The sequence below is a fragment of the Dermacentor albipictus genome, chromosome 2, assembly GCF_038994185.2.
Source record: "Dermacentor albipictus isolate Rhodes 1998 colony chromosome 2, USDA_Dalb.pri_finalv2, whole genome shotgun sequence".
Lineage (NCBI taxonomy): Eukaryota > Metazoa > Arthropoda > Arachnida > Ixodida > Ixodidae > Dermacentor > Dermacentor albipictus.
Genome location: NC_091822.1, coordinates 15030118 through 15053661, shown reverse-complemented (window position 1 = coordinate 15053661; position 23544 = coordinate 15030118). Strand labels below are relative to the sequence as shown.

General features: G+C 44.6%; 1 protein-coding gene and 1 pseudogene across 3 annotated transcripts in view; one reads left to right on the top strand and one right to left on the bottom strand.

Moving 5' to 3' along the window:
* The window catches only part of LOC135910898 (myeloid leukemia factor 2-like), a 73301-nt gene extending 53652 nt beyond the window's left edge, over positions 1–19649 (top strand). Inside the window, exons 5-7 of one of the 3 annotated variants that reach the window (XM_065442964.2) lie at positions 6169–6283; positions 8262–8347; positions 19356–19649. In XM_065442964.2, coding sequence (XP_065299036.1) covers positions 6169–6283; positions 8262–8347; positions 19356–19570 — 416 coding nt within the window. In that variant the 3' untranslated portion in view covers positions 19571–19649. Of the gene's footprint in view, positions 1–6168; positions 6284–8261; positions 8348–9466; positions 9520–19355 lie in introns of those variants that run through there. The other 2 variants (XM_065442965.2, XM_065442966.2) reach the window with 2 other exon arrangements.
* LOC135910897 (uncharacterized) lies at positions 1108–5639 on the bottom strand (annotated as a pseudogene).
* Positions 19650–23544: the final 3895 nt, after the last annotated feature.

Genomic DNA, 23544 nt, shown 5'->3' with positions numbered 1-23544 from the left:
AACTTTACAAGGTAGAATATCTGAAATTTTGCAAATCCAGATAGAGGAATCTGCAAAATTCCACAGCATCGCTGAACAGACATAAGGTACATGTAACAGTTTGTCTATCTATTAAGAACTTTCAGAGTCCAAACATGCTTGCATTATTTAACCCTTTCGCTGTCACGGACGTACCGGTACGTCATCGCGCTTCCCCCCCACAGTGTCACTGACGTACCGGTACGTTCTCTATCATGCGTTCAAAATTTTGGCCTGAGCGCAAAGCTGGCGCTCCTAGATTGGCCACGCCATCTGTTGACTCTTTCTACAAGTTCGTATATTCGCCCCGACCTTTGTTAATCCATGTATTGAAGAGTACGGTGCGACTGCCACTCCCCACTTTCTCTTTGCTGAGTGGCGCGGTGGCTCCGCCTTCGCTGGATCATGCGTCGCGTGCGGGTGGTTATGGGTTCAAGGGTTGTTCTGCAATCTCCGCTGGTTTGAAGGTTTTTATTTTTCTTCTGTTGGTGTGCCTGCTAAGCACGTCAAGTTCAGGCACACCTGCCGTTGCCTCTCCGAAAAGAGCGACTCGATTGCCGCTTTCGCTCTCTCACCGCACCCTCGCTTCCGACCTGCAGCAGTAAACGTAAAGTCCTTCGAACTTTGTTTAGCCTTTTTCCATCTCCCTCTGTCTTCTTGATCATGCAACATCCCATTTCTCTCCGTTGTGCGGGCAACTGAAAGCGCATCCTCCCTGTGCGCGGTTACTTTCGGACAGCTTGGCGCGCGGGACCTTCGTCTGCTCATTGGAGTGGTGGCTGAATTCCGATTCAGAATACGAGCCGAGCTCGGATTCAGACTCGGACAGAGTCGCATGCGAGGAAGGGGGTTCCGCATCGTCAGATTCGGATGTTGAACGGATTTTATAGTCAGGCTGATGATGATGATGATGTTTGCTAACAACAGCTGCAGAACACTGAAATATGCATATTGCATTGACTATGTAATTTGTGTACCAATCATAATCAAAAATAAATTGCTATGTTCATTCCCTGTTATTCTCGCTCCCTGAAACCAAGCCGACACTGGTGGGTGCGTCGGGGCCAGAAAAGTCTGACAGCGAAAGGGTCAAAGCTGAAGGAAGCTGCTGTGGCTGAGATGATGCATCAGATGATGCCTTGTACTCTCTTTACCAAGAGAAAGGCACTTTTGGGACATAATGTCGCCATAGCAGCTGAATGATCTTTCTGTATCAACAGAATTGATCGGCATTGACCATTATTTACGGGCAATGGAAGAAAGTGCTGGAGGGAGCTGTTCCATCCCTGCCCAGGAAGCCAGAACATCAAAATTTACACCTGGATTTTCTTGTTTAGAAATAAATGGTGCTAAGTCCCTGTCACTAGGTTTGAGTTTTTGGGCAGACATCAGGTACACTTGTCATTCAACAGCTAGGGCGAGTGATTCTTCCCCAAGTCCAGGCACACCTGCAGACTTTGACCTCTTCTCTGAATGACACCCGACATGCAGAGAATGCAAGCACCTCGCACTCTTGAAGAACTTCCAAGATTTCTCCATATTTACTAACGCTTTGCTAGCCGCTTTAGTCACTACAACCTTCATTTTGTTTCTAGTCGGATGGGTCGTGTGCAATGTTCTCTTCAATTGTGTTTCAAAATCTTCCTGTACAGCTGCTTTCAAATATCCGCAAAGTGCAAACAAAGCATTGTACGCTTTATGACAGGCGACCCTCACTGACCCTCTGCTGCTTTCAGCAGGCTTGCAACTTTTTTACCAAATACTGCAATGCATCCTGTACTTAAGCTCAGTTGAGTGTTAATTCAAAAGTTTCACAAGAGAATCAATGCATGCTGCTTCTCCATATTTTCATGGACTTGCCTTTGCAAAGAAGGATAGTACTCAAAGTATTCAGAATGCTGCTCAACAGCTTCAATCCATGAATTCCACCTACTTTTTATAGGTGCTAGAGAGGTGTCTTGGCACACTGAACCCTACACTTTTCAAGATGAAATTTGTGGAAAGCGCTCTTTCTACTTGACAGATGGAATGCCTTCTTTGTACTGGCGACAGATTTGTCTATTAAAGGAAAAGATACCGGCACTATACTGCCTGCGATGTTTACTCTATGGGCTACACATAATGTGAACAGCACCTCTTAAAGTTGCTTTATGCACTCATTAAATTACTTCACCATATAAGCTGCATTATCGCTTACAAAGCCTGTTGCATCCTCAAATTCAATTCCATACCTTGTCATTGTTCTCGTTACAATGCAGCCTCTCACAGACGAGTTCACTTCATCCACAAATTTAACTTACACTAGTAAACGTTGTGGCGAAGCACTCGTTGACTGGATGGACTACACGTTCGCAACTGATTTTGATCAGTCATTGGTGGTTTAATCTGTAATTACTAACACCGTGGCACTTTGAAACATAGCTTTCAAAGCTGTCTTGTCTTGTGCTTCTCAAACAATTCCGGAAGTCCTCGGCGGAGTGCATCAGATCCATGCACCGAACCGTCGGTGCAAACGTGTGTCTGTAGAAACGTTCTCAGTTTCGGATTGTCCAGCTTCTCTAGGGGAGTATTCGCAGATATTAAAGGGACACTAAAGGCAAATACTAATTCGACGTGGACTGCTTAAATATCATTCTAGAAACCTCACGACGCTTGTTTCATGCCAGGAAAAGACTTAGTTCATGAGAAAATTGTATCTTAAGGGTCTGAATACCTTTACTGCTCTTCAAACTTCCCGCCGCCCAACCAGAAGAGTGGTAATGTAGCATATGCCATACCATCCTTTGCTGCCGTCGGTGAATGAAACGGCACCCGACAGACGGCGTAACCAAACCAAAACAGAGTGGTGGATTCGCCGCTGCAGCAGCTTTTCGGTCAAGTGGCATAGACCATTCAGGCATCCCGCGACATCACATGAAAGTTGAATTCTCTGCTACTTGCAGTTTGTGCAAGTTTCCCGAGCCAGCAAAACCAGCGCAGCACTACACTACGCGATGACAAAGGTACTGTGAAATGCGAAAGCGTGGGCGGCACGGAGTCGAGCGAAAAGGAAACGATTTGACCAGCCGCCTCATTGTCAAGGGTAATTTCATTGAATTCTTTCTTCTGAAAATTAAATAGAGCTGAACATGTAGCGTTTTATTTCGTCTTATAATACAATGCAAGGATCTTTTTGCAACGAGTGATTGAGTACTGGTCACTGAATTTGACTGACGAGTGCATTCGTCATCAGGCAAATGCTTGAATGTCCCGGGGGAGTCGCTGATCATGTCCTGCATTTACCTCAATTTCTCTATTAAGGCTCTGTTCGGGGTAATATTTACTCCTCAGAGATTCTCAAGCACTAGTCTATCACTTTAGCTTGACCTAATATTTGCCTTTAGTGTCCCTTTAATGCATCCAGGAATTTGACCACACTGTCGTGCTTCGCTTTGCCAGCAGCAATTGTGGATTCCAGCGTTTGCAATCGGCTTCGCTTTCTCGGTGTTCCTGAACCTCCAGCGCTGTCTTCTGATGATTCTTTGCCACTTTTTCGCTTGGAAGAGTCTCTTGTTTCTTGATGTGCTCGTCAATAGTTCACCTGCCCCGACGGCCCACTGCTCACGCACAAGGTCAGCAAAAGACTCCTCCATCTTTGTAACAGCTGGCATGCTTGTATTCTTGAGCACGTTCTTCGGCTTTCTTTTTGCTTAAATGAGATCCTGAGGGAGCCATCTTGATTACCAACTCGGAAAATAAAGCAAACAGTAAAATGCAGCACTTTCTATTGCTGCGAAAACATTGGATGGACAGATGACTGCGGCTGCGCCACTTTGCCATGTTTCTTGCAAGGTCAGAATATTCTAATATAATGTTAATTTTCATCTACAGTAAAAGATGATGAGTCAGTAGAAACCCTTTTAATATTATTAAATAAGAAAATTCTACTTTCTGTCACTTTTGGCACCTTTCACTTGATCTGTCATATTTAAGATGCGTAGGGCCACCTTGTGAGAAACAATGAGAAACAATTGTTTCTCCGTAGCTTCAAAAAGTGTCAATTCCGTGATTTCTCGTGGAATTGTGGAAAGCTAAGGCCTACATGTGTATCTGGCAAGGAAATGAGAAACGCCAAGCCGAGGGAAAGAGCCAATCAAAGCTTTGCTTTATAACTTATCTGTCAATGGTCCTTTAAGTGTTCAGTTAAAAGCAGTAAGAGCAAATGGGAACGGAAAGCTGTCAGGATTGCAGGCAGTTGAAAGTTTAGAGAAAGATAAGAATTATAAAATATGAAAATAACTCAATGTAAAAAGAGAAAAGGTGCACTAAAGTTCAGATAAAGGTGATAATAAAATAATTAGTGACATCATTAATATGCAATAATATGTAGCTTGCGAGAAAAATTATATTGTTGAGGAATAATGTAGAAAAGTCGTTTCCATTTCAAGCAAGCTTAAAGGGGTAATAAAGACTGTTCTTTAAAGAATAAGTCTATATTCTTTCATTTCATGGTAAGTTGCTGCTTAGAGAAAGATTTCAAAGTATTTTTTTCATATTGGGTCATCATAACACACTGTTTGCCAAACTGGCCAAGTTTAGTTTTTGTCTCTGTGAGAACACCAGTAAAAAATAACTAGGCCCAAGCAGAGGTCACGACACAGTTGGTGTCTCGCGTCTAATCAAACGTACTCTCACTGTTTTGTTGAAAAGTAATTTACGGCTCAGCTTATTTTCTTGGATATAAGTCTTGCTTGGAGATGCAAGCCTTATGTAGGAGGGTCAACTAGGACGACCTTTCGAGCAGGGCTGGTGGAAAGAAAGTGCCCTTTAGCAGCTGAGGCCAATCGAACACGACGCAGATCGGGTGTTGCCTCGGTGATCGCCTCGAAGAAAACATGGTGAAAGTATGGCAGCAGGTACACTGTTGGTCACGCAGATGCAGGCGAAAACTTGAGGCTATGCTTGAAGCCATGATGATCGGCTTGAGGCACCCTGATCATCAAGGCCTTCAAAATTGTGAAACCCTCCTGTGTCAGCATTCAACGAGATGATGAAGGGATTGCATATCTTCATCATTAACACCCTGCACACGGTGACAGTCACTGATGTAATACAGTGAAACCTCGTTAAACAGTGCCCGCTTAAACAGTAGTTTCGGTTTCAAAGTAGTAAAGTCAAATCCCCGACTCAGTGGCCATTGAACATAAGGTGTTTTGTATCCGCATAAACCCTACCAGGTTATTCTGTACGTATGGAATAACACGTAGTGTTTCCTCTTTTCGTCGCGCAAACTCGGTGGTTCGTCGTCTCCGTCGGGCGGCCCGACAGAACAAGCCTCAGAGATCAGAATGGCCTCCAAGCGCTCTGCGTTTGCGCGTGAAGCAACGTCAACACCATTTCGGTGCTGTGCCAGAGAGCATTGTGGCCTCGTGCTAACAAGGAGTTGCGTCATGCTGAAGCTCGGATAAAAAAAGACGCAGGGTGCTCAGCATAGAAGAAAAATTCGACATTGTTCATGCTATCGAATGTGGCACGAAGTTGGCGCTGGCACGCAACAGGGATCTACTGTTGACTACGGTATGTGCCATTTGGAATGCGAAGAAGTTGCTCAGCAGCACTTCTGCGACCGCGAAGAAATGTCGGCTACGAGGTTCGGCTTTTCGCCATTGTTGCCTTTGTTGTTGCCCAAGTGTTGGAAAGGGACAGCACGGGCGATACAGGCCCGACAGTGGCAGAAGCTGCGCGTTACGTCAGCCTCATGAATGCAATCGTCGCAACGAGAACAGCACCCCGCGACTTCTGCAGCGTTACTGCCTGCGGGCACGCCAACAAGGAATCTGCCATGAGAATGTTTGCCGAGAAGGGGCTGGCTGAAAAGCTGGCTTACAGCTTTAGCAAGTTTGAGGCCGCTGTTGTCACTGCTAGGCCGCGGCGGCATCAATCGAAAATAACACTTTTGTCAGGCAAAGTGAATAAATACTGCTTGTTTTTTTCCCCTTTCATCGCACACTCTCAGAGTTCTGTTTTTGACAGGTAAGTGGGCGATCTCATGCTATTTCAGTTAAGCAGTACTGTCGCTTAGTACATACTTTTTCTGAGCACCGGCCAACTACGGTTTAACGAGGTTTCACTGTAGTATTTTCAGCCAGTTTATTCTAACCTGTTATGCAGAGGAGGCCGAGGGCTTCGGCCACGAGTGGCAGCAGAGGGCACAGTGCATGAGCCGGCCGCACTCCATGTATGCCGCTCTGCCAAGCCGCACTGTACCAGCCCTTCCCCCCACCAGGTGAGGAAAATGCAACTTGGCAGGCAGGATGAACTGGGAATTCAGGCCCAGCATCATTCGAGAGTGAGAACTGAAGTTTCTTGGTCATGTGTGTAATCGCACTGTTTCTGCTAATGTGTATCTGTTCCAGCTTGCCCGGAGGGAAGGTTCGCATGATCACTTGAAGCATTTTGATTCCAGCGTGCATGCGCAGCAAAAACCAAGTCTTGAAATGAGACTACCTTCACAGCTGAAGGCTTGCTCGGCACTGCAGGTGGCTCCTATCATGTGCTGTCTGCAGGCTTTCTTCCAAAAAGCACCCTGCCCAATGTGCCTTGGTAGTAGCACAGAGAAGTAATAAATCAGTTTGTTTAGAGGCAGCACCGTCAAGGCTCTATATTACATGAGGCTGACAGGAAAGCTGACTTAGTAGCTCCTGCCTTTTTGCGATGGCCTTTATAGTTAGCATGCCATAAAATCCCATGAGGCATTGTTGTAGGTTTGCAAAAAAGAATAAAGCTTGGTCCATTCGTATACTGCTGCGTATTACCAACCGTACATCGATAATATTTTTTTTACGTTCCTCCTCACTTTTCTCAACTGGAGGCTTCCTCCTAGAGGCACTAATCTGCTGTCCACGGCATGTACACATATTAAATGAGTAGCAGCTAGCTTATCCAGTGCCTACTGGTCTTGCACTTCAATGTTCTAAATGAGCAACAAGAGTGTAGTAAATGACATAAAGTATTGCATGCATTTGGAACGCAGGAACACATACAGGGTGTTCTTTAGCTCCACCAAATTTTTTAAAGGTTGTTCAGAGCAGATAGCACAATCCTAACCCTCGAACTAAATTACTCGATCTGGCAGCCATTACTTCTGCGACAAATCGAAATGTTCAGATCAAAATGCATTGTGATGCATGCGACTGCGCCGATATTTTGCATTGCAGTCGCAGTATCTGAAATGGCTTTAATGCAACAATACCTTGGTTTGAGCAAGTTCGTTCACCTTGACAGTTTTAATAAAAACACTCTAAAGACGAAAGGAACACAAGTGCCAGTCCCGTCGTATGTGTTCCTTTCATCTTCGTCTTTAATGTGTTTTTATAAGAACTGGCTTTAATGTGTTGAAGTGTACGGATAGCAAAAAAAACTAACCACTTTTCAGGGAATGATACACCTCCAGTCGTTTATTATCAGAAATAGGATCACCACACTGCTTCAAGAAAGCAAAAAAGAGGCCTCCGGGACTCCTGGTCAGATACGGACGTTCCAAAATAAAGCCTGGATGGCATTGTCTCCTCGCTGAGGGGTTCAGGGCATGTGATGCTGAACTGGAGCTGTCTGCTCACCGTGCTTGTCTTGTAGAATTTCCGCAAACAGCATTTTAGGGTTCCCGCGAGTGGCCAAAACGTATCTGATGCCAGGCTTCACTCTGACAAATTTTTACATTACAGTTTGGATTGAACAAAACCGCCGAATGTCACATTCCCACTTTGCAGAAAGACCATCGCAACAGCAGCGCATAGGGCTCGGTGCTGTGCGATTTGCAAGCCCACAGTCGGTGCTGAATGTACTTCAGTGCAGGCTGTGGGCCTGTACAAGGGACATATCAGTGGGAACAGACTTGTACAGGCTGAAAGCCACTTTCAAATCTATTAGCATCTACATGGGTAACTCGTTACCGACATATGATGAACGCCCATGTATATGGCGTCTTGTAACAGACATAGGCAGGGCATGTTACGCACAGTTCACAGTACAGCTGTGCTGTGGTGGCACAGTGCATACAGGCTGGTTTGCTTCTGCACTGTGGCTTTCTCCTTTATAGTGAATAAAAACATCCAACAAACATTTTGAAGTGTCCGAGGAACTCCACAGCCACACGACGTGGGCTTTGAGATTAGCATTGCGATTAGTTTATCAAAGACCATTCCGTAGCCTGAGTGAGTTGCGACGTTCGCCCGCAAAAATAAAAATAATGCCATTTGATGCAGGCTTGGACAAATAAGTCAGTCACTTCCCGCTTTTCACGATCTCTGGACACTGTCTGAACCATGCGAAGTTTTCAGACAAGCTTCAGGTAGGCATACTTTATATTGACAATTATCAATATATCGAACTAGTGTGCATTCCCTTTTAAGTTGACATATCCAGGATCGACTAATTTAAATCCACAGGCACTGATCCACACTGGTTCGGATGCAATGCAGTATTTACTTGACTCTAACGTGCACTTTTTCCTAAATAAAACGTGTCCAAAAATTGTATGCGCGTTATGATCGAGTGCGACCCTAGATCTGTGCTACCATATAGCCAACGGCATTTCAAAAGGGCCGCCTCGTACGCACTTCGAGCCTAGCTACCGTAGCTTCCACCATGTCCTGTAGTATGTGTGCTTAGGTTACTCCACTGTCAGTCTTCACATTTTCTACGTTTTTTCTATCAGCACGTAAGTGCTGACTGTGAAGAGAAGCCGAGTGTCCATCACGATGCCACAATGAAAAGGAAAGTGATCACATGTGTGGAGACGGACAGAAATCGGACCGCATCACGGGCATTCGGAGTTCCTGGAACTTGTACGAGGGAATGGCACAAACAGGAGAGGTGTTCTACTCCGGCAGCTGCTACGTAGGCACGGCCGCGCACCCCTTATCTTGAAAGCAACCTGCGACGGAGACAAGAGTCTATCCATGTAGGCGCACCGTGCTGTGTTCTTGTCGCTTAGTTCGCATCAAAGCGAGAGGCCACATAAAGGTCAATTCGCTCACTCCTGCCACCACACTTCTTCACTCCAGCGTTCTGATAAAAAGTTTCCACTGTCATTGAGTGAGACGTGTTCGTGTTTGCTTGTGCGCATGTGACACCATGCTTGTTAATTTAGTTAGTAAGCGAACGTTTAAAAGTTCATACGGCCGATAAGACTACTATCTTACTTTTTGTATATCTGTCTTCTAATTTGCTATCGCAGTCTATGCTTCGTCTTTTGGGAGAAACTGCGACCTTTTTTATTTATCGCAACTTTATTGCACTGGGAGTGAATCTTTGTTTTTCCAAATGAGAGGAAGTTGTGTTTCTATATGAAATAATGAAGTGCGCAGTACTGTAAAGGACTTTTCTTTTTTAGGTCATGGCAAACGGGTGCATGCTATAATCGAGGGTGCTCTTTTTTTTCTTCCCCTTTTCTGGTCACGGAAAACAGGTGCACGTTACCATACAAGGTGCGTTAGAATCAAGTAAATATGGTACATATTCAAGTTATCTCTTACCAAGGTGGGCTGAATAGCACGAGAAAAGACAACAGGTGTGCATTGTCAAGTTGGTCACCTTTCATTTTTGTTCAATTTAGGCTTATCATGAAAAAAAGGCGTTCATCAGGGTTAACATCGGGGGCATTGCATTTCTCGTTTCTCGGAATGAAAATTGGGCAGGCGTGCAGTGAACAGTGTATTAAAATTTAGTAAATACGGGATCTCACCAAAAGTCTTTTTCAACCTGAAGCTGTCGAGGGGCTGTACCAACAGTGTTTGGCTGAAGGAAGTGATGTCATAGCCAAGATGTTCGACCCATCGACCTTTAGCCCTTTTAATGCAAGAGACTTGCGGTGAAGTATCAACTGCTGCACACCCCTTGCCATTGCATTTTTCCAGCGTAGTCCTTCGTTCACTTGGGCTCTGTTCCACTGCTTCCATCAGCCTGGCATGATGAACTTTTTAATAATTGCAAGTGTCTGCATGATCACCTGTGGGTGAACCAATAGGTGGCAGCACCTTTTATTGCCTTTTGCTCAAACAACTTTGTAATCAAAGTGGCAGTTTGGGCACATTGGTATTACGTAAGAATGTTAAAAGGCATGAACTGGACATGGACAAAAAAGGCAGATATACACACAAGCACCTGTGTGTGTGTTCCCCTTTTTGTCCATGTCCAGTTCAAGCTTTTTAACATTCTTGTGGATTGCCAATGTGCCCAAATTGCCACTCTGGTGAACTTTATTTACTGCCTACTTTGTAGCACCAAACTGCCAAGTGGTTTAGGCAACCTGGACTTCACTTCGAACAGAAAAAATTAAATTCGCACAAGCCTAGCGACAAGTGATTTGTTTTGACTTTATCTGAATGATCGTGGTAGGGAAGATGGTTGCGGGTGGTTTGAAAAAGTCTCGCAGAGATGTGCGATTGTATAGCTTACGGATGAGCGAAAGGCTAGCAATTTTCCAACTCTTAACTTGTTCTAAAGATATCACGCTGGAGTCGGGCAAATAATCTGAACATGATTTTGAAGTGATTCAATGTCATTGTTGGGTGATTCCATGTAAGATCGAACAAAGGATGGCTGGTCGTCTTTTTGTATGTATTTCAAATTTTTATATATTGTCGCCTGAGGAGCAAAAGATCCACAATTCGTTTTGCTGCCAAAAATTTTTTCGAGGCACTGGGGATTAATAATGACCAAGAGCTGGAGTGCTGCACTTACCTGTTCTGCTGTTTTGGCCAACTTTAGTTATGAATTATGCAAAATATATTAAAGTTAGGAAGCTGAAAATTTTCTGACTGAATATATGCATGTTTTTATTTGTGTTTAGTTATTTGTGGTTTTTCTGAGTAGTGTAAATGTTTTTATAAAATTTCTCAAATTTGGCCCAGGGAATATTTTTTTGTACTTTGCCACATACCTTTTTTTCAGATAAAGACCTGCAAAGTGGCAATAATACCACGTTATATTCTAAGCATACTTATCTATCAAACTGCTAAAGCCTATATTTAATAACTTTTTAATGAAGAGATATGATTGGGCTAACTTCAAGAAAACACTGAACAGTGGAAATTTCTGAAAATCTAAAAAAAAAAACATTTCTGATATTTCTTAAACTTTGCCCACTCCACTTCAGCTTTCACAATCATTAAGAACATATTGCTCAATTTTGTTGCACTTGTAGTTACGGCCACTCCAATGAGGCCCTTGCGCAAGGCTCTCAGCGCACCATGCAGGTCTGAAGATTCTATAGCATTTGTGATCGTGTACGACTTTTCAATTTTGGCATGATATTGTATTTAGTCCTTTGTCTCAACGCTGCAAATTAGCTGTGAGAGACACCGCAGGGAAAGATTCGGAATCAGTTTTGTATGCATGGGGTTCCTTGATGCACTGCGGCATCAGAGAGCATTTAACCTCCACAAAAATGCAGTCAGAATTTGATATGGAGCTTAGATTACCCATAAAGAGGATAAAATTCAATGAGCAAGCAATGTATTCCAAATAATCTCTAGCGAAATAGAAAAATTGTGTAGGTGATAAAGAACCGCTTTATTAAAACAGAATTTGTTTCTGGGCTCCTATCAGTATCGTAGCCAGAAAGTTTGTTTGGAGGGGGCTCGCGTTGCAGCTCGGCCTCCTCCTTATAGAATTTGTCGATGGATCAAATTCATTCATAATAACTGAATTGCCATTGCCAAAGATGCTGCAAATGAATGAATTCTTGAACGCTACCATGTATCAAAAATTGTGCCCGAAATAACCAATATCAATGCTTCCATGTTTTCTGTCTACTTAATAAGTAAAGAAAGTATCACACGAACTTTAGAACTATGTCAGTTCGAAACCAGCAAAGCAGTGCTTGCCGCTGATATGAAAAATGTAAAGGCCATGAAATGAACAAGTTATGGACACATATTTCAATGAAATTTTGTCATTCAGGAACCTTGTTTACATTTTTGTACATGTGCAACAACCGAGGAAAAATCTCAATGACTCTGTCCTTTGTTACAATGTATTGCACAGGAGCAGCTGTCACCGTTCGTGTATTGTGAGTAATTGCACCGAAATTATACTCTCATCAGAGAGCACATGTGAAAAGCAGGAGTCCTGAAAAATATCGAGGGCGAGTCAAATGAACGTGAGCCAATGCAAATATATGACAAATGGGGTACTTTATTTAAAAGTAGTCTCCATGAGCATTTAGACATTTGTCCCACTGACTAACAAGTCGCGTGATTTCCCTCTCATAAAACTCCCTAGGTTGCTGGTTCAAAAAGGCTGTAACTGACTGTTTCACATCATCGTCCGACACGGATCTGCTCACCTTCCCCAAGTATTTGCAGCTGTCTACTTTTCTAAGCTTATTATCCTCCATTTTGTACAAGTATTCTAGCTTTCGTGCTGTTTTTACAAATGCTCCAAAATGTTGGAAGTCGCGAGGCGATAGGTCTGGGCTGTATGGCGGATGTTGCAGCTTTTCTCACTTTGCCAGCTTTGTATTAGCCACATAAGTGACCTGGAGATGGGCATTGTCATGGAGCAAGATGACCCCATTCCTCAATTTTGCACGTTGTTTGTTCTTGATTGCGATACGCAGCCGATCCGGCATTCCACAGTATTGGAAACGATTAATAGTCTCTCCAGGTTAAGCAAATTCGATCACTGAAGGCTCCTGACGACCAAAAAAGAAAAGTCAACAATACCTTTCGAGCAGAACTGATGCCATTTGCTTTCTTTGGGGGTGGTGAATTCGAATGTTTCCACTGTGAGCTCTGCTGTCATGTTTCAGGCACCTAGTAGCAGCACCATGATTCGTCCCTAGTCACAATTGCAGACAAGAAGTCGTCGCCCTGAGAGGTTTGCAGCACCAAACCTCTGTTTTCTGGCGGTGGCTCAAAATCTTGGGCAACCATTGCGCACGCAAGAGCCAATAACCAAAATGTTCATGAATTATGGTGTGACCCAAACCATGACTGATGTTCACACGCTCTGTCAATTCACCTTTGATTATCCTCCGTTCTTGCCTAATCAGCCTTTGCAGTTGTGTTGGGGGTGATTGCATGGTGGCTTTGGCCTGGTCTTGGATCCTCTTTGCAACTTTCACGTCCTTCTTTGAACAGTTTGCTCCAACGCTTCACAGTTGCCAATGAAATACAATGTTTAACGTACATGGCAGCCATACAGGAAACACTTTGGGAAACGTCTTTTGGGAAACAGCTTCAGCTGTTAGAAACCTTACGACACCACGCTGTTCAGCTTTGGGAGTGTCCATTACGTCACGCAACCATGTTCAACCCAGTGTATGAGAGCATTAAAGAACCTTTATCTTCACACCTGCGTGTCACTTTTCTACATGAGATGCCTGTGTGCTACGCACATGCCTCACAGATAATGAACCATCATTGCATGGGGTGGGTTGGCTCACTTTCATTTGACTCGCCCTCATACATTAGAAATGTGAAGATACAATGGAATATATGAATGCGAAGGTACAGCTTGATAAAGGGCAAGAAAGTGCCACTGGAAACAAAGTTCACTGTATGTATGCACAAAACCTTGCAACAAGATATTTAAATATACGTAGAATTCTCCAATAAAGCTACTAATTTAGGAAAAAGTCACCGTATATTATGTGTCAAACAAGGCAAACGTGAAACCAGATTCGCAGATCGCAGCCCCCCCCCTCCCCATCCCTCCACTCCCCCTGATGTATTGGGCGCGACAGGAGGGGCGAGGCACAGATGAGCAACCATTGTCGGCTCACCCAGGCCAGCCCCCCCTCCCCAAACGTTTTCACTCGCCCATGTGCACATAGAGCATGCGGCGCACAGTCAGAATGTTATCACGCTTGGACTTTATATATCGAACATGAGGGTGACGGCAGGAATACGCCAGGAGCGTCCATATAATTTCTATGGCAGTAATATGAGTATCCAACAACTGAAGCGTCCCGTAGCTCATTGCTTTCCGCAAAAGAAGTAACAAAATCGCTTATATCGTGCGACAATTTGCTGCGCCGCAACAATGTCTTTTCTTTTTTTTCTTTTGTGGGGCGAGGGCACGGAAATGAGAAAACACAAAGGAAAGCATGTTGGCCACAATCGAATGCCTACTTTGGGCACCTGATGTAGCTAACAAAGGAATGTAGAAGAAAAAGTGTGACGCTTGGTCCACAGAGAACCATACACATGATGCTAGGCATCCTACACCAGCGAGATAAAATTTTCCGGATAGGTTGCGCTCAAGCGAACGCGTTGCAATCCTTCAAGTCCTTGCAGTGATGATGGCGAGCGACCATGCATTGTTTCGTTTTCTCGTCTGCTAGCCAGAAAGCGTCCAAAATTCTGCCAGGTGAAAATGCACTCGGCCAGAGAAAAACGAACACGCATCGAAGTGCGCGCGGTGGTCGGGGCAACAGGAGAAAAACACATGTGCTCTGGCAGGCTTCGGCAGCCAGTGGGTAGCGAGAAGAAAGAAAAAGATATTGAGGAGGCTCAATGTGGCCTCGTGAATAAAAGTCAAAGTAAAAGAATAAATGAGAACATAGTTACCTTTGCTGGATTTAATGTCTTGACATGGATGCTTTGGCACAGGTAAAAAAAAATGCTGATATTTTCTGCGACATGACTGCAAAAATGAACCACCACCATGCTTCATCTCATCGGACCTCGCTGCGTGCTTTGTCAACTTGTCTGATGGTGTGTTTATTTGGCTTGTCTCGTAGTATGGTCCGATGCAAGACATTTAGAAAAGTTACTGCACCTTTGGTGTCAAGTGTTTATCAGAACATTAAACCCACAAGGTTCCGGAATTGAAAATCTAAAGCACGACTTTGGAAATGTTAATGCACCTTTCGCATTAAAACTTTACGAGAACTTTATACCCACAAAATTTCAGAATTGAAATCCATGCGCTCCGTAGATTCCGCGCGATGCCGCGGCAAGCCCACTCGCCATCAAAACGCCCTTGAAACTTTGCACTCGGATGGTGCTCCTGGCATTATGCGACTACCTGTGCATGGGCGTTGCCGCAAGATCCAGCCCGATTTCGCTATGTTTGCGCTGAAATGTCTTTTTGAGCATGCAAATTACATTCTAGACAAAATCCGGAATGATTTCCGGTGCCGAGGGTTGTTTTGGTCAGCGGCGCATGACAGCACGAAAAAATTTCGAGGGGTGGGGGGGGGGATGAAGCCCCATAAGCCCACCACCTGGCTACGACGTTAGCTGCAATCGTTTATTCGAATGATTCAACAATGCAGATTGCCTTCATTATTGTACACATAATTTCTCCCATGCAGACCCGGCTATGCCTGCCACGTACAATTTGGGAGATGCTTCCATTGACCTGGATAGCTGCCAGGCATACCAAGACTGAATGCCGTGGAAGGCAGGCACTCTCATCCACTTTTCCTGTTTTAACTCGCGGAAGGCAGCAACTTCATTTTCCTCAATGGGTATTAGATGCACACCTTTCAGTTTTTGTGATGAAATAGTTACAAAGTCTCTGGCTGCCTGAATTGCACTTTCAGGGTTTGTTCTCAAGTTGTTGAGCATTGCTTGATGCTTGATGAGTCCTCCAACTCCGTCGCACATGCTTTTCCTGTGTCCAGTTGATGAGGATATCGATTGGGTCTTGGGACACTTGCTCTTTCCGAACTCGAAAAGCTAGTATCTATTTTTCAAATGACTGGCAGCTCCATCACTCGCATATGTGACCTTGGAGTACACCAGCAAGTTATCGTCCACCCATTTTTTCACTTTCTTTAGAGCCAAGCAGGTGTGAGCGGAGTCGTGGCTGAAGTCATCAGTAACAGTAGCAAAACTCATTGCAGATACTTGCTGCTTTTGCCAGTGTTATGACTGAACTTCGTCAGGAAGCACGACAGTGCAGTTTCCTGCAAAATAAAAGTGCAATACAACGCTCCCACGCTGTATGCATTGATTTTCCTCTTAGATAGCTTTCCCTTGTGTCTTCCTGACGTGGTTTGCACGATCCACCTTGCCAATAACACTCGAAAAGGATTTAAAGAAGTGTCAGCATCCAAAACCTTTTTCACAAGGTTGTCGCTAGCAGTATTTCTTCGTCTTCTGGGATATTAAGTTCCTCCACTGTCAGGGACCTGCCTTTTAGACACTGATTGCATTCACCTAAAAGGCAATGACGGAATGCAAATGAATGCTGAGTGAAGATCATTAGCATAGATTCTGTGGCCAGTAATTTTCTGAAGAGCGGCAAGTCAAAGTTTATATTTGGTGCAAATGACACAAACGCACATACCATGCTGGGGATAACATTTTACCCAGCACGGCCATAAGGCATAGAATTTTGATAGGTCAATGTCAGAATCGGGATGATCGTCTTTGTATATGCGGAATGTCCCTCTAATAGATCTTGTCATGAAATGCTTTACTATTTTTTCCCCATCAATTGTAACCGACAGGACATCCTTTCTGTTGGGGCCTTGTTTGGAACATTCCAACTCGTCCTTCGTGTAGTACTCGCGCGCCGCAAATATGCACTCGGGGTTCACCTTATGCCTGGTGGAAGGATCCAGTCGGTACCACATGCCACGATTTTCTTTCAATTTCCTGGACTAGTTGATTTGATAAATCGATGCTTCAGGAATAAGCTTAATCTCATTTTTCGCTACTGTTGATGGCAAGAGAGTGAGAAGTTGACAACTTTCCCGGGGTGTCGTCGATGTCGCATGGGTTTGTCGAAAGCTTTCGGTTAACTGCACGCAGGAGCACTTTCCTTTGGCTGAATTTCCCAATGCATCACCTTGGTTGTACGCCCCGTGTTTCTTGCAGCGAACCTCTTCGGCTCCCACCTTCTGCACCTGCTTTTTTTTTTCTCTTGATGCAAGCAGGCCTCTCCCAACTGCTCACTGCGCCTGGAGGTTTCAAAGGGGACACGCCAATAGTCGCAATGCTTTGGATGATGACGTTGATTTCTTCAGGGGGCATAAAAATGTCATCGCTCAACTGCGCGTTTCGTGAAGATATTTCATTGCAGAAGTAGCAAAAGCATGGGTAGCACAAGTAGTCCGTCTCTTTGACAGTCAGTGATCTTTTGGATGTTGTAAAAGTTGCTTCAAAGCATTGATGTCTAGGTGGGTAGCTCTGCAAAAATTTCGCTTCTGGTGCCTCAAAAGGTTCGAAGCTATACTTTGTCACCATGAGACTCACAGGAGCAGCAGAGTAAGAGAAAGGCGCATGCACTGTCGGCGTTGAATGAAGTATGAACAGTGGATAAAACGCGCGGCCACAGTGCAGGCCGTCTGCTGCCGTTATCTGAGACAGTGCAGTTTCTGTGGCGGTAGTAGCTGTCGCCCACGTGCGTGAAGCGAGCACTCATAGCTCCCTGATAGTTTTGATCTTGCTTCCATCTCCACTGTATTGCCAGGGTCTGGCTGCGATGCGAACAAAGGGCGGATAGAATAGCAAAGCTCCAGTGCACAAGCCTTGAAGTTAACCGAGAGGTCGAACTCCATTGGTCTGAGGACGCAAAAGCGAGCTCACACTTTGCTGTCTCTCCAAAGGAGCACCTGGGCTGCGCACGCCTACTCGGAAGCCCTGCGCTTGTGACTGCTCTGGTGACCAAATCGTATCGAAATTGACGTTGCTGCAGACACCTTTTTCCAAACTGCTGGCCTTTTAAGAAGCAGAAATCCAATCCTGCCTGCATTCTATACACTTATTGGGCAAGAAGTCGATATTTTGCCTATCCTTGCATAAAGGTCTCATTCGATGGGCCATAATTACTAGTGGAACAAAATTATGCAATATGTTTTTAATGGTTGTGAAAGCTGATGTGGAGGAGAATAAGTGGACAAAGTTTAAGAAATGTATTTTTTTATTGTCGGAGATTTCCATATATTTATAAATATATATATTTATATCCTTTATATATATATTATATATATACATATATTTGCATATATATATTAGCGCGATTGTATCTCTCTACTGAACAGTTGTATAAATATAAGCTTCTGCAGTTCGATAAATAAGTATGCTTAGAATGTAATGTGGAATTGCTGCCACTCTGCCACAAGCCTTTTTTAAGATCCTGGGCCGATTTTGAGGTATATTATAAAAAGATAGACTACCCATAAAAACCAAAAATAACTGAACGCAAGCAGAAACATGCATATATTTAGTTAAAGAAACTTCAGCTACCAAACTTTAATATATTTTGTGTAATTCATAACTAACATTGGCCAAAACAGGAAAGCAGGTAATTGCGGCACTCCACCTCATCGTCATTATTAATCCCCGGTGCTTCGAAGAAATGTTGGCAGCAAAACCAATTGCAGATCTCTTCTTTCCACTCATCAGGCAACAATATATAAAATTTTGAAATATGTTTAAAAGGCCGACTCGCCATCCTTTGTTTGATCTTACATAGAATTGCCCTGTTTAAGTATGCTTGGTCAGCATCCCAAATAGCAGTAGTATATTCAATCTTGGGATGAGTAAGCGTAACTAACGTAGGTTTACATATGTGCATGGGTGCCTGCTTTAAGTTGCACTTAAGCATACTGAGTCATCGGTTAGCTGAAGTCAAGAGTAAGTTAACTCTTTCCTTACTGCTAGAAATGTGCTCATTTTCGGTGTTTTCATGTTCTAACTTTTTATGTCAAGTCACATTAGTTGCGACAAATACCATGATATGTTAAATTGTATCCTGACCATAAAATGCTGCTTTTCCCGTATTGCAAAGATTTGATAGTGAAAGGTGGGCTCACCGTGGGACGACTGTGCAGCAATACTTATGCAGTGGGATCACGTGATTGCATTGTTCTCTAGCACTTTGTGGTAGCCTACGCTGCTGGGCTCGCGCTGCTGGGCTCAGCGGCCAGCGGGAACGCCCGTGCACTGAACGCAAATGGCCATAACCAGAATTTATTCGTACTGTTTACAAGGCCCATAGATAAACCCACAGAATGATAAATGTTGAGGCGCAGAAAGTACTGTGTGCACATTAGCAGTAATGAGACAAGGATGCTATGAAGCCAAAAATCTGTCAGTGGAACGATAACGGGAAAAGTAAAAGATTTCTTTGTCATGAAGTCTTTGTTTATAAAGGTGCTTCTTCAGTTCAAACTACTTTTACAAAAAAAATTTTGGCTTCATTTGCGCTTGGGGTCACCTATCCTTGATATCACATTCTCTTGCTAAAAGCACCAGGGAAGACATGTGCTACTAGTTTGACTGATTTCTGTCATGTAACACCTGCTCAACACTTTGCATACATCTTGGGCTAAGGTGATGAACATTTGTCGCACCATTATGGGCTGTCCTAATTGTTGCTGCTGTTGCATGCAGTGTCCAGCAGCCACAGCATCGGCCTAAACGGAGGGCCAAGCAGCGACCACGCCACGAGACCAGCATGTAAGGCTGCTTGCAAGGGGTGCTGTGGGCATTCACAATGGCAGTCCTCCCTTGGGTGTCACACAAGTTGTGCACCTAGGGACTCCAGTTCCTTCCTGTCAACCCGGAAAGCATTAATCCTCTCTGCATATATGCAGCCATTGGCATGAATAGCCAGATTGTCAGCATGCACATTACACTGGTTGTAAACTGGCACAGGAGCTAATAAAGTTGCGGTCTTTTTTTTTCTTTTTCTTTTTTTAACCTAGGCATGTTGTGTCAGCAGGCTGGAAGCAGCACAGGCTCTCAGCTCATTGTAAATTGTAAAAACTATAAAGAAACAGTTTGGGGTTATCTTCTGCAAGTGCATCAATAGCGGGCGATGTGTTTGGGCTGTGGATTTGAAAATGCCGCAGGCAGACGTAGAGCTTGAGGCATGAATTAAATGCGAAATCACCTGTGGTAAGCAGAGCAGCGGAGGAAGGGTGCCGTGGTTGCATGATTTGATGACATGGATTCAGTTTCTTCACCTGCAGGGGTAGAACAGCAGCAGCAAATTGTGCCAAGAGCAGTCCTCTGTGGTGTCCTGCTCTGAAACAGCATTTTAGCATTAATTGCGGCTAGCCTGTGCTAAATAAAGCATAAAAATAAAGACCTCGTTCCATCGCTGCCTCACTGGTAAAACTGAAACCAACACGTAACCGCACCATCATCGTTGTCATCCCGGAAGTCAATAGAATGTCCGTAGCCGATGCAGTCTTTCCTCTGTTTGCTCTTTTCATCCTTTATTGCATCTCACTTCAGTGTAGGTTGCAATGTACTGCTACTGTGCAGTTGTTATTTGTGCCATTTGTGCTGCATTTGGATGCTCCTTCTACTAATGTGGCACGGAGCTCACTCAAGGAAGCTGCCGGATCAAAAAGAAGCCTCGAATAATAACCAGTTACACATTGTTTTTAGCATAGTCGTTGACGCAGTGCCAATTTACAATACCTCGTAGTACACTCTTAGAAAAATTTACACCCTTTAGGGCGTATCTTGTCCCACAACAATAATCGTCATCCGTGCTGCCCGCGTTTCCTTTCTTTAACGCTGCGAGCACGGTACTTTCCAGTCACGAACGGCATGCGCCTTATCAATGTGACGCAGCATTCTCAACAGGAAAGTAGCGAGCGCCGAGTTTTCAGGAAAGGAAACGCAAGCATGGCAGATGACGATTATTGTTGTGGGACAAATATACACCCCAAAGGGTGCAACCGTTTTAAGAGTGTATGCATACTCAACCAATGACACAATTTGCATATTTAGGGAGACTTGTAACCCTGCACGATAGAAAGCGCAGATTCCATGGTTGTAATGTAAATAGTATTCACACAAGACAAAAGATGGAAACTTGAAATGGTGAGCAGTCAAACAAGCAAGGTTGCTTGAAGCCAATGGTTCAACAAGGGGACTTGTCTTCGTCAGGGCAGCAACTGCTTTACTTGGCAACGTTTTATGTATGCATAGCTCACTCTCCCGCACTCATTAATGAAGGAAGAGAATAGGCCAAGATGTGCTTCCTATGTGGTCCCGTTTTGCCCACAGCTGCTCCAGCTGGCCAATGCTTAGTGACGCTGGTGCTCACTATTTTTTTCACACTGCAATGACAGCAGAGCGTTTTACTAGTGGAAATGCTCTCTGTTGAAAGAAAGCTTTGCAGACTAGTCCAAAGTGTGTGAACGTCATGTTGAGGACAACAATATACATTTCTAAATACTGTATTTACTTGCATAATGGATGCACATTTTTTTCTGGAAAACCAAAGTAGAGTTGGGGGATGCATTTATTATGCAGGGTAAATTTTACAACTTTTTTGGGTTGAGCAAAAAGATGCATTAATGCAAAAAAAAGGCATTAGATAGCTTACCTTTTGCAGTAAACATAACCATACACTATTTTCACAGCTTTTTTATTGCACTTCACTGAATTTTGTTTATGCTTCACTCATCAGAATCGCTGGGCCTGTTGTCCATCGTGCTTCCACAACTGGTCATCGCTGCCGTCCAGGACATTTGTAATTCCAGTCTTCTTCAAACTCTGAGATCAACTAAGCTGGCAGCGAGCGCCACGCGTCCAAGATCCAGGAACATACCAGCTCGACAGGCGGCCTCTTGCCAGTTGGCGTCGGGGTGTGCCCTCCCTGGGCCATCCAGTCTGTGTACAAGTGGTGCACGCTGTCTTTCAATGGCTTGTTCACACAAACATCAATGGGCTGCAGCACCGAAGTGAGTCCACCCGGAACGATGGCGATCTTGGTGCGCAGGTCCTTTGGTTCCCGGTATACGTTCTCTCCCAGGTGGCCATAAAAACTCTCGAGCATGAGGAGAGATTGGAGAAGCAAGGTGCCAGGTCACCGTCCTCAGGCAGTCAGGATCCAATCGGCCATTAGGTCGGCTGACATCCATCCTTTCTCGTGGACTCGTACGTGTATGCTGGCTGGGAAGTTGGCCTTTGGCACAGTTTTCCTTTTAAAGATGCTGTATGATGGCAACTTCCTGCCGTCTGCCTTGGCCACCAGCATTACCGTGAAACGCTGCTTCCCAGCTCCTGTCCTTGCAACGAGCACGCTGCGTGCGCCTCTTTCATTGACCATCCTGCTTGTTGACATGTTGAAGTTGATGGCCGTCTGGTCAGCGTTCCCAATTTGCGAGAGAATAAATTATCCTCAAACTTGTGAAGTCCACTACGTTCTCTTCTTACCAAGGAGGCAGTTGCTGACAAAGCAATGTGCACTGCCTCAAGCACAGTCCGTTACCCCACATGAAGCACGTCGTCCGCCCAATACTCGCTTTGAAAGAGGTGGTCGCAATGCCATGCTTCCTGGCTGTGGCTTGCGTGTGCGTCCCTATTATTTCATGCGGAACAACACAGCCTTCCTTTTGCAGGTCCCAGTCACATTCTAGGACGTCTTCTTCCACGCCAGGAAACTCTCTGGTGTTTGGTCCGCTAGAGGCATGCTGCTGCCGATTCGTAGTACGCAGCCCGTCGTGCTGCTTCCGCTGGTAACGCATGCAGACTTCGTCCTTTCCGAAATGCCTACTGGCAGCACGATTCCCTTGCTCAGCAGTATACTACACAGCCTGTAACTTGAAACCGGCCATGTAACCGACATTTCGGCCCACTGCCCATAACAAAATGCAATACAGGCAACAAAAAAAAAAAAGGAGCTAGCGACTGACAATGTTGTCACAGGGTGAGAATGGCTGTCGGAAAAAAAAAGTAGAGCTGGAACCTGCGCCACTTTCTGGTGTCGTTTTGACTGGCTGTCTCTGTGCATGGCCGCTGCTGGTGGCCACCGGCTCCTTAAGGTTTCGTATTTGCGGGAAACAGCTGCTGGCTGGCATGGGCAGTTTTGTCATCTTTGTTCACTTTGCGCTTGTGCACTGTGACATCTCTACACTCGCACCGTTTGTGAACCTTTCTATGGAGCACGAATGTTCAAAAACAAGTACTGCAAGACTCTTCGAAGTCCCGAAAGACAATGGGCAAGCGTGCGGTTTGTGTCCCTGTGCACTGTCTGCTTTAATTTCGAAACCTTATAGTGAATTTTGTGTTGTTTAGTAGTCATGAACGTGTCATGCATCCTTCACTTCTGTTCATTTTCTGAGCGTGTATCACACCACATTGTATGAAAGTCTTGGTTTTCAAAAGCAAAGTCACTAAAACGAGGCCAAGGATCTGTTGTTGTGTTAGTGGAATTCATTTTTGATATTCTGGCACATGACAGCATGCTCGCAGTTATAGACAAGACTGCATACATGCAAACACATGGCGCACCACGCGCAAGTGCACAAACAATGTCATTGTGTTCACCAAAAAGCAAGAAAGATGTGCCGTGCACAGGTAAAAAGGAAAGCAAACAAAAAAACTGTGTGCGTGGCAAGGGGCAGAGAAAGGGACTGGAGGGGGTCGGCATAATAAAAGAAGAGCACTAGGGCAAGGGGCACCGTGTGGCTGCTGCTCTTATTGCCATGACATCAGCTGGATCGAGTGAAGTGGGAAACCTACAGCGCGGCCGTTTGCAAGGACTGCAAGCGATCAAATTTAGGGGTGCGTTTGCTGTGTGGGAGAAAGAAAATCTAAATTTTGACAACTAAAGTTG